This window comes from Cydia fagiglandana, chromosome 9 (genome assembly GCF_963556715.1).
Source record: "Cydia fagiglandana chromosome 9, ilCydFagi1.1, whole genome shotgun sequence".
Classification (NCBI taxonomy): Eukaryota; Metazoa; Arthropoda; class Insecta; order Lepidoptera; family Tortricidae; genus Cydia; species Cydia fagiglandana.
This window is the reverse complement of record NC_085940.1, coordinates 7,832,432-7,845,939: the sequence shown is the minus strand read 5'-3', so window position 1 is coordinate 7,845,939 and position 13,508 is coordinate 7,832,432. Positions and strand designations below refer to the sequence as shown.

Genomic DNA, 13,508 nt, shown 5'->3' with positions numbered 1-13,508 from the left:
ATTTCTATATACTTACTATTTATAAGCTTCTTTGCACTTGGATATAAAAGGCACTTATTTATGCTCTCTAATTTAAACTACTCTATTATAAAGCTGTCATACGTTGTATTTTGAGTAGGTACAGAAAGCCAGGGCATACTTGGACGCGTAAAGTAGTGCAATACATATGAAGTGCATAATTGTTTTCCATCTTATTTTCTTGGAAACGTTCGTATTTGTCGTGCTACTTCAGTCAACCTCAGTACTTTTTGTACCGAAACTGAATGAAAAACATGACACGTTCGTACGTTTCCGTGAATATAACGATTAAAAATAATTATGCACTACATCTGTATATTAAAGCCTCGCGCTTTAATATATAACATGACACGTTCGTACGTTTCCGTGAATATAACGATTAAAAATAATTGTGCACTACATCTGTATATTAAAGCGCGAGTAGGTACTTCATACGTATGACGATGTTAGTCACTTCGCTACTTTTTAGTCACTAAACTTATTAGATTTTTTTTATATTAAATTTTTGGATAATTTGGTGTTGGTTGGTTTTGATTTTTTTATAAAACTCTAATCTCTTTTATAACATACCTATTATACATATATACCAACAAAAAGAGACGGTTGTGCAATTGTGCATAAATAAAAAACAATAATTATCATAAGTATCATAACACGTGATATAATATACATTTGGTATCACTGTGAAACTTTATATAAATTCACTTTTTTCTATACATACATATATGATAAACATAATCTAATGTATTAACTACAATATCACAGTGAAAAACTCACTTTAAGTAAACTTTAACAAGATTCATAAAATATTAAATGTAGGTATCACAAAAATAGGCGTATAAAATATGTACCAACATTGGACTCATTTGATATGTTTGTATTAAACAGTTCTATGATTCATAAGTGTATGTTCCGGGTATACTAAGTTATATATTTTATCAGAGTGTGACCAATTCATTGTTATCAAAACACGTACAATATGCATAATTCTAGTGTGCAGTGACGTAAATTAGGGCCCCCCCACATCTGGCGTCTTTCGAGCGTCGGCGTCTACAATTCTATGGCCAACGTCGACGCAACGTCGACGCAGCGTCGACGCAACTGCGCAGCGACGTCATTTTCCATAGCGCTGGACCGACGCCGACAGACGCCGACGCTCGAAAGACGCCAGATGTGGGAGGGGGCCTTAGATAACAAGATTGCACACTAAAGTGAAACATGGATCGACATTGACACCTACCTTAGTAATTAGTAGGAAATACTTAAAACTAGCGTCGGTCAATCTAACTCTGCACCGATTCGGTAAAGGGTTTGCGCCAGGGTCAACTCAGGGGGACTTTTGACCAGGCCTAAACTAGTTTTAAATTATTATTGAATTGTAGTATTTTTATTTTTGAATTGACATTTTTCAGTGAATAATGCAACCCCTTTTAGTTAATCACAATGTATCCTAGCGCTAGCAGAATTATTTAACTTTTATGCCGATTAGCACTATAAATAAACATTAGTTTTAATTACATATTTTTTAATTAGTGTGACAATGACAGATCTTTAATCGACAGAGCGATGAACAACATAAAAACACTTGGAAGTATTGATAGGTACAATCAGCATATAAAATAATCAGTTACTTTTATTTCAAATCGATAAAATATAACTAGAAAAGTTCTTACTTAGATTTCAAAATAAATGTGATAAAGATTACATATTTTTAATTTTACATGTGTCTACAAATAAAAAAGTATGGAAGCATCACACTTGCCCTTCTCAAAATCTACAATCTACGCAAACCGAATACCTTGACAGAGGTTACAAATGATTTGTTTCTTATTTGGGAACCTTCGCGCTCTAGCATCAATCTCTTCTTCGACCCAAATCATCAGACGATCCTTCAACATAAGGATGATATCCTGGCGCACTCTTCCTTCTTGGAAGAACTCTTTCAACACGTAAATGATACCATTATCATTTTCCGCACACGGCTCGCCCAAAGGCCTCTTATGTTTCATATAGTTAAAAACAAAATTAACGATCTGCATGACCAAATCCTCGTCAGGACTTAACAGCCTAAGCCTGGCTATATCATTCGGTAAGAGATTAGAAAGAATATTAAAGACTACAGTCATAAGATTCGCATATATTTCCTGGCTTAAATCCTCCAGGAGTTTCGCAATATTTTGCGTGCCTGAAGCGCTGATGCGTACCAAATACGTACCAATGCGTAGGACTTCACCTGGATGTATGCCGACTAGAAGATTATTGTTTTCTTCTTCTTGATCAATATATCTTGAAGGTGTGATTGGTGTCGATAATTTAGTAGGAACATTTTGCGCTGGTAACGTGTCGGGGCCTAGAGAGTTGAACAATTGGCTCCGGCCATTAGGATCGAGCATGCTTAGGTCTGCTGGGTTAAACTTATGTTGGGCATTTAAGTTGACTTGCCCGTCAGCTGTCATGGAGATGCGAAGTTTGTGCGTGTTGATGTCCTTGTTAATCTTGAGGACGGAGGCGAAGTACTGGTCCTTGTCGGCGATGCTCTGGATGCCGCGGATTACTTCTGTGTTGCCTTGGATAGAGCCTGCCACTCGGCGAGATTCCGCGCTCAGCTTGTCAAAGATTTTTCTGTAACACAATAAATAACAGTGTTTTGATGTTCTTTAAGGGTATTTTATAGTATTCATAGTGATAACGGATCAGTTTTAATAAGTTATCAAATGAGCCTACTCACCTAAATTTAGCAACCAATATCTTTCAAACTTTTTTTACGGTAGAATATTTAGAAGAAATTCTATGAACAAATACCCGAATAGCTGGGATCATTAGGGCGCGGCTGACAGGGATCGCTACCGGTATAAAAAACAAAATATCACTCCGACGTTGCAATATCTCTTTGACATTTAAAATGATATTTAGATAAAGCCAATGTGTTATCAGCTTAGCTCCGTAATAGTAGTAACGGTTAATTTCAATGAAAAAAATACCGGTATGCCATTCCTGGGCTGAGTGCGTTTTTTTTGCGTCCTAGCTAGGCTGTCTGCTAAAATATACTGGGTCAAGCAAATCTTGTCAGTAGCAAACGGCGGCAAATTTGAAAAATCGCGGGTTAGCAACACTGTGTTCGAATAATTCGAAAATCGCGTGTCATCTGTGTTTTATCTGTGGAATGTGGACCGCGAATGACAGCCTTCATCTTTGTTTACATTCTGAATCGATTCTATTTCAAGATATATTTCTGCTGTTAAATACCAATATATTAAATAAGATTATGGTTAATCAAAGCTAAAGTGCCTACAATGCCTACAGTGCCAACTGAGAAATCTAATAAAATATTGAAATCCAGTAGGACATCTACCTGCTGAAACAATGTTTTTATTCATATACACCGTGAAATTTTAGTGGTTGTTTTCCCGCAGCAGGGCGATTTGCTATCGGTAGTACTTTCGAATTATGATAGACAAACTTATAAATAATCTGTTTTCCAAAAAAAAATATACAAAGAAATAACCTAAACTCGAACAAGCGAAAAACAATAGTAACACACTAAAACTGCAAGTCGACGACAGTTCCCGATATTGTAAACAGATAAACAAATAAACAAGCACATGTTACTTTTTTAAACTGTGTAACAGGCTAGAGTGCTTTACTGTTTGACAACTGAAATTAAAATTTACTTAGACTGTTCCTTCACGATTAACAGTTGAAATAAAACCTTTTTATTAGTTTGATGATTGCCATTACGTTGTGTCAACTTTGGTAAATCGAATAATTACATCCTCTTCGCTTATTAAACTAATGTGATAACAGATCCTGTCAATGTCATCACTGCTATTTCTAGTAAAATGGATCGACATTACGAATATTCTAATTTAGAGTACGTCGCGATGGTGCAGCTGTACGCTAGGGCTAACTACGACTCCCACGCCGCCCGGCGACTTTACGCGTACCGGACCATTTACAGTCGCTGCGTCTTCGGGGGATTTTAAACCTCCAAGTTCCACACGGATGAACAATTGTCGCCGCAACACAGCGGCTGCTTAACCACGGGCAGTTTCAAACGCCAGCACATGCACAGGGCAGAGGTGATTGTGTATTGAACGTGGCGGATTGCAATTCGAACAATTATTGCGGTATCGGGAAGTTTAAGTGTTTGTTTAAGTTTTTGATCATATCATTAAAAGCTTGATCTTAACTTGTTATGTTTACTTTTAAGGATCTGCAAACTAACTGCACGTAAAATGTGTGAAGGAAAAATAAATGGAACTACTTTTTAGGTTATTTTGTTCCATTCACTCGAAAGAATAAGGTAGGTACTACTACAGTGCTACTACTGGTGTTAGGTCACTTTCGAGTTTCGTTCGACACATTTATAAATCTGGCATTTCTTAACATTATTTAAAAAAAAGATTACACATCGACTGTATATCGATAGCAGAATCATTTCGTTGCGGGAAAACAACCACTAAAATTTCACGGTGTATTCTTGTTTAACGGCATAATCCACTTTTAATTTTATTTTGAAATCTTCAAATTAGTTAATATTTTTATCAACATCACACACCGCTTTTAAATTGTCCGTCTATACCTATTAATAACAATTTCAAACATTTTCAATAGAGAAATCCGCGAGTGACAATTTGAATTGACGTACGTAATAGGGCGCGCTTAGCGGAAAAAAAAGTTTTGGTTCGATGTAAATTGTACATTGCTGCTTTTCTTAGCGCAATACTACTCTTTGAGTGTTGCCCTACTTTAGTTTGCTTTACATTGCTACTGACAAGATTTGCTTGACGCACTATATATACGCATTGAAAATGTTCATTCACAAACTCAATAAATAAAAGTAGACTAAACTCAATAAATAAGGCGGCTAACACATCATCGTAACGTTCCTGTAGACATAAAAACAAACAATGCAAAATGAACTCTAATACCTCTATACGTAGGTCACTCGATAAGTTTTGAGATGCTCGAAATTCGAAAATGGAACGCACCTGAATTATATGTTTTTAAAAAGCAAATTTATTTAAAAATAGAACACAAGTTGCAGATTCGCTCCAATTTAAAAAATGAATATGTTACAGTCATTTTTCCAAAACGGTTCCCGCGTTTTTTCTTTAAAACGATGGAGCTTAACCGCGAACATTTGCGTGCTATGATATTTTATGATTTAAAAATGTGGTTTATCTGAACAATTGTGTTTGCAACGATTGCAGTCAGCGTTAGGAGATTCTGCTCCTTCACGGGCAACAGTGTTTAGATGGTTCAACGAATTTAAAAGGGGTAAAATCAGCCTCGAAGATGACCACCGAAAGTGGTCGCCCGCAAACAGCAGTAACTGCAGAAAACGTGTGGACTACTGAAATGTTGGTGCGATAAGATCCACGAATAACATACAAGGACATAGGGAAGATCCTAGCGGTCAATTCGGGGGGCGTTAATATAATCCTACATCAATATCTTGGAGTGAGGAAGCTCTGTTGTCGTTAGATCCCGCGTTTGCTCTAACAAACTGATGAAGTTGCGATTTCTGCCCTACCGGATCAAGACTAGCAAAAATGTTTTCAAAGTTGGTTTAGATGAATGGAACTTTGAATATAAAATGATAGAGAGTATTTTGAAAAAATGTAATATAAATAGTGCTAATATCTTGAATAGTTTTTCTGTATCTCAAAACTTATCGAGTGACCTACGTAAAACAGGCTTTGTTACCTGTGTCGATTACTCCTGAGCGTCGCCCGGTATTCATTGATGGCCTTAGCCTGGGCGTCCTCTATGATGCTCTGCGCCGTCTTGTTGGACATGACGGCGTGGTAAACAATGCAAAAGAAACTCTAATACTATTAAGAAAGAGTGCTTTGTTACCTGTGTCCTGTGTCGATTACTCCTGAGTGTCGCCCGGTATTCGTTGATGGCCTTAGCCTGGGCGTCTTCTATGATGCTCTGCGCCGTCTTGTTGGACACGGCGGCGTGGTAAACAATGCAAAATAAACTCTAATACCATTAAGAAAGAGTGCTTTGTTACCTGTGTCGATTACTCCTGAGCGTCGCCCGGTATTCGTTGATGGCCTTAGCCTGGGCGTCCTCTATGATGCTTTGCGCCGTCTTGTTGGACATGACGGCGTGGCAGAAGAAGAGAGTTGCTGCTGTGAACTGGAACAGTTCTAGTTTCGTCGGGTGCTCGCCGTGGCGGTACTGTTAGAAAGAATTATAAGTTTAGCATTTACTACAAAATAAATATAATTATTAACCGATTACTTCAAAAAAATTAGCAGGTTCTTGATTAATCGGTATCTTTTTAGGGTTCCGTACCCAAGGTGTAAAAACGGGACCCTATTACTAAGACTCCACTTTGTCCTTCTGTATGTCTATCTTATGAACCGTGATAGCTAGACAGTTGAAATTTTCACAGATGATGTATTTCTGTTGCCGGTATAACAACAAATACCAAAAAGTACGGAACCCTCGGTGGGCGAGGCCGACTCGCACTTGTCCGGTTTTTTTTTATTCTCTGTTAGTAGGCACTTTTCACTACAAACTAGAAAACGGGGTGCTATCGGCTAAGTAGCGTGTTGCTCGAGCGGGCAGTAAATGCCTTAAAGGAATATTGCGTGTGCCCCAAAGGACTTCTAACTAATAACTGACTCACTTTAAGTATGATGTGAACGAGACTGTTGACTACGCCGGCGCCGCCAGTCACCAAGTTCGCGTGACGAAGCACCTCTACAGACACCGCCAGGGCTTGTCCCGTCTGTAAACCAACGAAACGACATTAAAAAACGAATTTAAGCCCACAGTAGCAAAAGGAGCACAACCTAGATTTGTAAAGAAAAATATTATGCGACAAGATAAAGCGACATTCAAAGAAAGAAATAATATTCTCTAAAATCTCCGCGAAACTAACGACTGACATGGCTTGCTTTGCTATAATTAAGGAGGAATATACTAGACTCCCAAATCTCAGCAATAATAGTAGTAGTAGTAGTAGTAGTAAACACTTTATTGCACAAAACAAGTACATAACACAGAGAGAATACAATAAATGTGTACAAAGGCGAACTTATCCCGTTAAGGGATCTCTTCCAGCTAACCTTTAAGTAACTGATAGAAAAATAATGACCCATAGCCGAGATTCTTGCAGAAAAATAACAAGGAAAGTCGACACCAAATAATCGGAAAAGAATAAGGGTAGGTATTATTAGATGGAGTATCATTATTGTTTGTTACTTTTGACATATAGAACAAGGGAAAGAATAAGGGCGACAGAAAGAATATTATTATTAATGTTTACTTTTGTCATGTTGGTTCCCGCAGCGGCCGAGCGCGCCAGCAGGTTGGAAGCGGCGCCAGCAGCCAGGCCCACGCTCGATCCAGCAATGTTCAGCCAGCTACCGCGAGCCTCTGCGTCCGTGGGGCTAATCGACTGTAAACAAACATATGTTGTCAAACAAGTATGGACAGGAATACTATCTCGCGCATTTGGCTGATATTTGATGAGAAAAGACTACAAGTCTCGTTTGAAAGAAATTTAGCAAATGGCGCTAGCATAGCTTGCCCTGTCAATCCCTAGAAATGTGTATTTTTTTGTTTTTTAATGGAATTTTATGCCCTGGATGCCAGCCCTTTAAGACAGATCTCTTAGAAAAAGGGGCAAGCTATGATGGCGCCATCTAGGCAAACCTTTTACAGTTGCCAACCCCATGATACGCAAGGACGCAAACATCGTCAGGATAGCCGAGTCGGACATAATGAATTGCGTTGTGCGCCATCTATTAGATTTCCTTTGACTCTAATTGGCACCTTCGTTACTATTTCTATTATTTATATAGAAGCACCTGCTCATGTGAACTCCGATCATGCAGATGATGACGACCTCACAAGCCCGTATATGAAAGTAGAAATAGTGGCCACCGCGGCCCCGGCCAGTACAACCGGCGCCACAGGTGTGAACGCGGCCACACCGAGCACACATATAGCGCTAAAGGAAGCTACGGTGCTCGCTGTATATACCGAGCGAGACACTGAAATAGTCTTTGGTAAAAATACGAAGGGACGCTTATGATGTCAGGATGGCAGAATCGGAAAATCAAAATTGTGTTACGCCACTTACGCCATCTATTGGATATCCTATGACTTATTCTCTCATGCTTTTATGAAGACCCACCTGCTCATGTGAACTCCGATCGTGCAGATGCAGCGACGACCTCACAAGCCCGTACAAGCAAGTAGAAATTGTAGCCACCGCGGCCCCGGCCAGTACAACCGGCGCCACAGGAGTGAACGCGGCCACACCGAGCACGCCTATAGCGCCGATCGAAGCTACGGTGCTCGCTGTATATACCGAGCGAGACACTGAAATAGTCTCTTTTGGTAATAATAGAAGGGACGCTTATGATGTCAGGATGGCAGAGTCGGAAAAACAAAATTGTGTTACGCCACTTACGCCATCTATTGGATATCCTATGACTTATTCTCTCATGCTTTTATGAAGACCCACCTGCTCATGTGAACTCCGATCGTGCAGATGCAGCGACGACCTAACAAGCCCGTACAAGCAAGTAGAAATTGTAGCCACCGCGGCCCCGGCCAGTACAACCGGCGCCACAGGAGTGAACGCGGCGACACCGAGCACGCCTATAGCGCCGATCGAAGCTACGGTGCTCGCTGTATCCACTGTGCTGAGCACTTGCGCTTTGATGCCGAGGGTGGGAGACGGTGCTACTGTCAGTTTCACTGCGAATGTTCGATCGCCTCCCTGGAAAAGTAATTCATTTTTAAATTAACTAAATTAGGACAAGATGCAGAGATATCTGACCCCCTGCATAGAAACTTCGTTGCATGGGGGTTAGTTGTCTCTGCAGCTTTCTGTAGATTGTGCCATAAAATGTCAAAAACGATGTGCAAGATGCGGTTTCTGTGACTACTAAAAATAAGGCTTTTCATCCAACAGAAGTTGACATCAGCCCAATTGATGGCAGCTAGGTTTTATGTTGTACCTATCTTAAGTGTCATTAATCATTAAGCTGCGTGCCTATTCTGGTAGACTACTACCGCGCTACTTTTACTGGCTTTGCCTCCTTGGTAATGACAATGTATGGTAGCGCCATACTTCACCGGGCGACTTAGCGTGGACGGACTCTAGGTACCACTACTAAAAACTTACCTCAATAATAGTCCCGTCATATTCTCCATTTTCTGGAACTATTAGCACACATTTTGGTTGCGTGTTGTTGAGCAAATATGACTCCCAGTCCTGGTACACTCGAGCATCTTCGTCGATGAATATTTTACATGATTTGGCTAAAAATAAATAAATATATAATAATTACACACAGTTCGCACACTAATGGATGACTTATGCTAGACCGGGCCGAAGCTTCCGGCGCTTAATTTTCTATGGAAACCACCACATGATCAGGATCACCGATTAGCCGTCATAGAAAATGCATGACATGTCGAACGAATTCAAATTTGGGACGAAAACCCTTTTTAAATTTGTCCCTTTTTAGGGTTCCGTACCCAAAGGGTAAAACGGGACCCTATTACTAAGACTTCGCTGTCCGTCCGTCCGTCCGTCCGTCCGTCCGTCTGTCACCAGGCTGTATCTCACGAACCGTGATAGCTAGACAGTTGAAATTTTCACAGATGATGTATTTCTGTTACCGCTATAACAACAAATACTAAAAACAGAATAAAATAAAGATTTAAATGGAGCTCCCATACAACAAACGTGATTTTTGACCAAAGTTAAGCAACGTCGGGAGTGGTCAGTACTTGGATGGGTGACCGTTTTCTTTTCGCTTTCTTTTTCGTTTTTTTTTTGCATTATGGTACGGAACCTTCGTGCGCGAGTCCGACTCGCACTTGCCCGGTTTTTTTACTGACGGAAATTACTTGACAGACTATATTACCTATATTGGGTTTGATTTACTACTCAAAAACTCAAAATTGATTAGAAGTGAAAAGTTATTAAATATATTTAATAAAAGCACATACCACCAACAGTTTGTGGAATACATTTCCTTACTCTAAACACAGCAGTGCACCATATTTCACTGTCGGTCTTCTGATGCAGATCTAACCAGTGGTTAGATGGTGTCATCTGGTAGAACTTCACTGGTTTCGGTCTGGCACATACTATTAGAAGTACTGATATCATAATATCTTCATCATTTTGAGTGTATTTGCCTGAAAAGAGGAAATATCTATTGTACATACTGTAAAGATATCTAAAATAGTAAGCATAGTTGTCATATGTTCCAGTGTAAATGCTGTCAATAGCCGGGTCCACACAGAGCGAGCCTACGCGCGAGCCAATTTCCTCGCGCATAAAACGGCCAGTGTAGACGTGCCTCGCGCGCTCCGCCTCGGCCGAGCCACGTCTACACTGGCCGTTTTGTGCGTGTATGCTCGATCGGACCGGACCCCGGCTTGTTATATGTTTACATTTTGCGCCTTATTACAAAAGAGTAAGGTGCAAAAGTGTAAACATATCTTTGACGACGAACGATTTCGATCGACGACTCATGGTACTAGAATTTTTGGATTTACGACGTAAATACATATAAAAAGTTCTGCTATTGCAGCTAACTTTATAGCATTATCCTTGTCAGACAGCTGTTTGTGGCTCCGCTATTGAAAACATGCCTTAGGAAACATTGGAAAATAGTTTGGGTGGGGAATTGTAAACATTTTTGATATAAGCTTCTTGGCTCACTGTGTCACCAGTACCATATAATCAATCAACAATAATTTAACATGTTTATTATCTCTCTGGCAACATTTCATGATAACATTTCATTATCACTCTGGTGTAAATCCGCTCGGCGATCCGGTGTGTAAGTAATGTAGCGATATCTTGCTCCCACTCTCTATAATAAAATAATCTCACTGGCTTGCGGATACGGATCCAATGTAAAGCCCGCCAGTAAGCTGCAAAATTGCATAGACTCATTATGAATGGAATTCATTCATAAAAGAGACCACGCACTTTTACAGCTGGGTGTATGATTATTTATACATGTAATATGAATATGAACCTTAATATAAAGTACATTAGACTTAATTTTAAAATAACATAAAAATAATTCACGATGAAGTTATCTATCACTAGCTACTAAACAATCAATTTAGATAGGCTTGTATAAAATACATAAATCCTGTTAGGTTTTAATCTTATCTTGTCTGGATTGTTGAAAATTAATATAAGTGATTTCTACCTACAAGGTACATTTAGATTGAAATGAGTCTGATCTGATATGCCTAAATGGATCATCTTAAAGGCTTGATTCCACCAGTGTGAGGCACTGTGCGACACAAGCATATTTAGTACCAAAAAGCTTGTGCCATACAGTGCCGCACACTGGTGGAATCCCGCCTTAAGGGTCACACAAACCAGCTGCCAAAAATCTACTTCCATACAATCGAAGTTACACTCTTACCCCCTTATTCTTAAATGCTACAGACCTGATTTAATTAAATTATGATCACTTTCTTACAAATACATAACTCAAAATGACAGATAAAGACAAATGATTATATACGTACTTTGTTCACACACCTTCTCGTAGACCCTCATGACCTGTTCCTTTTGCCGGGGTGTATAGCCCTCGAGATGGACATCGCCTTCATTCTTCACTTCACTGAGCTCGCCTTCTGTGCTTGGACTACCAAATAAGGCAAATGCCATGTTTTGGAGCAAATAGTTTCTATTGTGCAGTTCATACCTGAAAAGAAGTAGGCATTGTTTTACTAAATAATTAATGTAAATTAGTAAGTAAATATTTAATAATTTTGTAAAGGTAGAACAATTTTTCCAATGGGGTTGGCAATTTTCTAAGGTTTACATAGATGGCGCCATCATAGCACGCCCCTTTTTCTATGAGATTTGGCTTAAAAGGGCTGGCACCCAGCACAGAATTGCATTAAAAAAACAAAAATTTGACACAATTCTAAGGATCGACAGGGCAAGCTATGCTGGCACCATCTGCTAAACACTTCGACAGACCAACCCCATTTAGCAAAAACACAAAATGAATATACAGGTGTTGTTTAAAATTCTTTGGTGCCTTTGCAAATAACTTGTAGGTTTATAATACTAAGTAACCCTTAATGCTTTGTTTGGCAATAAACCAAAACAAATACACGGTGTAACATGAGGAAACCGAATAATTTGAACCACGCATTTCTGCGGTCAAAAGAAGGAAAAATTGTAGTATGAGTTTAGGTCAATTTCGCAAAAAAAAAATTTTTTTTTTGTTTTGTTTTTTCAATTTTTTTAATGTATTTGTACATAAAAAATAAATGTTCTTGGTAAACTTGTTACTTAAAATTGATTTTTACATTTTTTTATCGTAAAACCTTCTTTCTGCAAAGTGTTACTTGTCACTTTTTGATGTCTATCAATAAGGATAATTTAGACTATGTCCCATAGCAGCAACATTACCATCAAAAAAGCCTTTTATAGGACATTTTTGTCTCTAAATATGATCAGGAATACGCTGTTAAAATTATTCGGTTTACTCATGTTACACCATGTATAATTTGGTCTTAATACAATTACCCTCAAGGCAAAAGGTTTACTATCTATTTAGGTTTACTATAAATTGATATCAAATATTTAATAAACATGGCGTTAATAGATCCATGTGAAAATCTTTTGACCTTCACTTTGGACTTTGGATTTTTGCAAAGCTATTGTCCACGAGACTAAAGAAAAGGCAAATAATTTAAGGCATTATTCATTATTAGGGATACCCCTTGACCAACACAGCTGTTTTGTATACCACTCCATAGTAAACATAATTGGAATGTAAGATGGTTAACATTTAACGGTATCCATGTGCGCCTCTGGAATTCTTTGGCGGTCTAAAGGTTAACAATGTTTACTTACTTCACCCAGTCACAATCAGGCAGATTCTCAAAGTATTCTTGCTGTATTTGAACCGGTGAAAGCGGCTCAGGGGCAGCCTCAGCCACCGTTTCGATTCCGAACGGAGCATTCTCGTGGGCCTCGAATATCACGTCGTTTTGCGCAGTGGCATATTCTACTTCCATGTCTCCCATATTCACTCAGTATGAACAAGAATAAGTAACACCGATAAAATTACAACCTTATCACTTTGCCAGATGGAAAGAACTTAAAACAAGGCTACTAAAGAATGAATTATCCCTTATTGATCAAACAAAAACAATATGTTCTTTTAATGATGCAATTCAAATGCAAAGAAATAATGGTGATTGACAACAGGATAGCTTACTGAGATTTCTTCATGTAAAACAAAGATGCTTACGAATCACAGATGTTGTCAAAAGTGTTCTATTTCCACTTTCAATCTGTCAATTCTGTCTTTAGACATGCTTCAACTTACGTATGTATACACAAATTAGAACAATTTGATAAAGTATATGCAAGATTATAAAACGAAATAATTAGTTTAAAAATTATTAGTTCTTAAAACAATGTTATTCAATTGAATCTTTAATTTTTGACA

General features: G+C 38.7%; 1 protein-coding gene across 1 annotated transcript; it reads right to left on the bottom strand.

Annotated features, from left to right (window-relative positions):
* Nucleotides 1-1,180: 1,180 nt before the first annotated feature.
* Nucleotides 1,181-13,256, bottom strand: LOC134667234 (uncharacterized). The gene is made up of 9 exons (XM_063524560.1): nt 12,908-13,256; nt 11,563-11,741; nt 10,012-10,203; nt 9,179-9,315; nt 8,513-8,770; nt 7,307-7,438; nt 6,665-6,766; nt 6,041-6,210; nt 1,181-2,640 (listed from the first exon to the last, which is right to left on the bottom strand). Exons 1-9 carry the CDS (start codon nt 13,078-13,080, stop codon nt 1,800-1,802), a joined length of 2,184 nt encoding a protein of 727 aa, XP_063380630.1. The 5' UTR covers nt 13,081-13,256; the 3' UTR covers nt 1,181-1,799.
* Nucleotides 13,257-13,508: the final 252 nt, after the last annotated feature.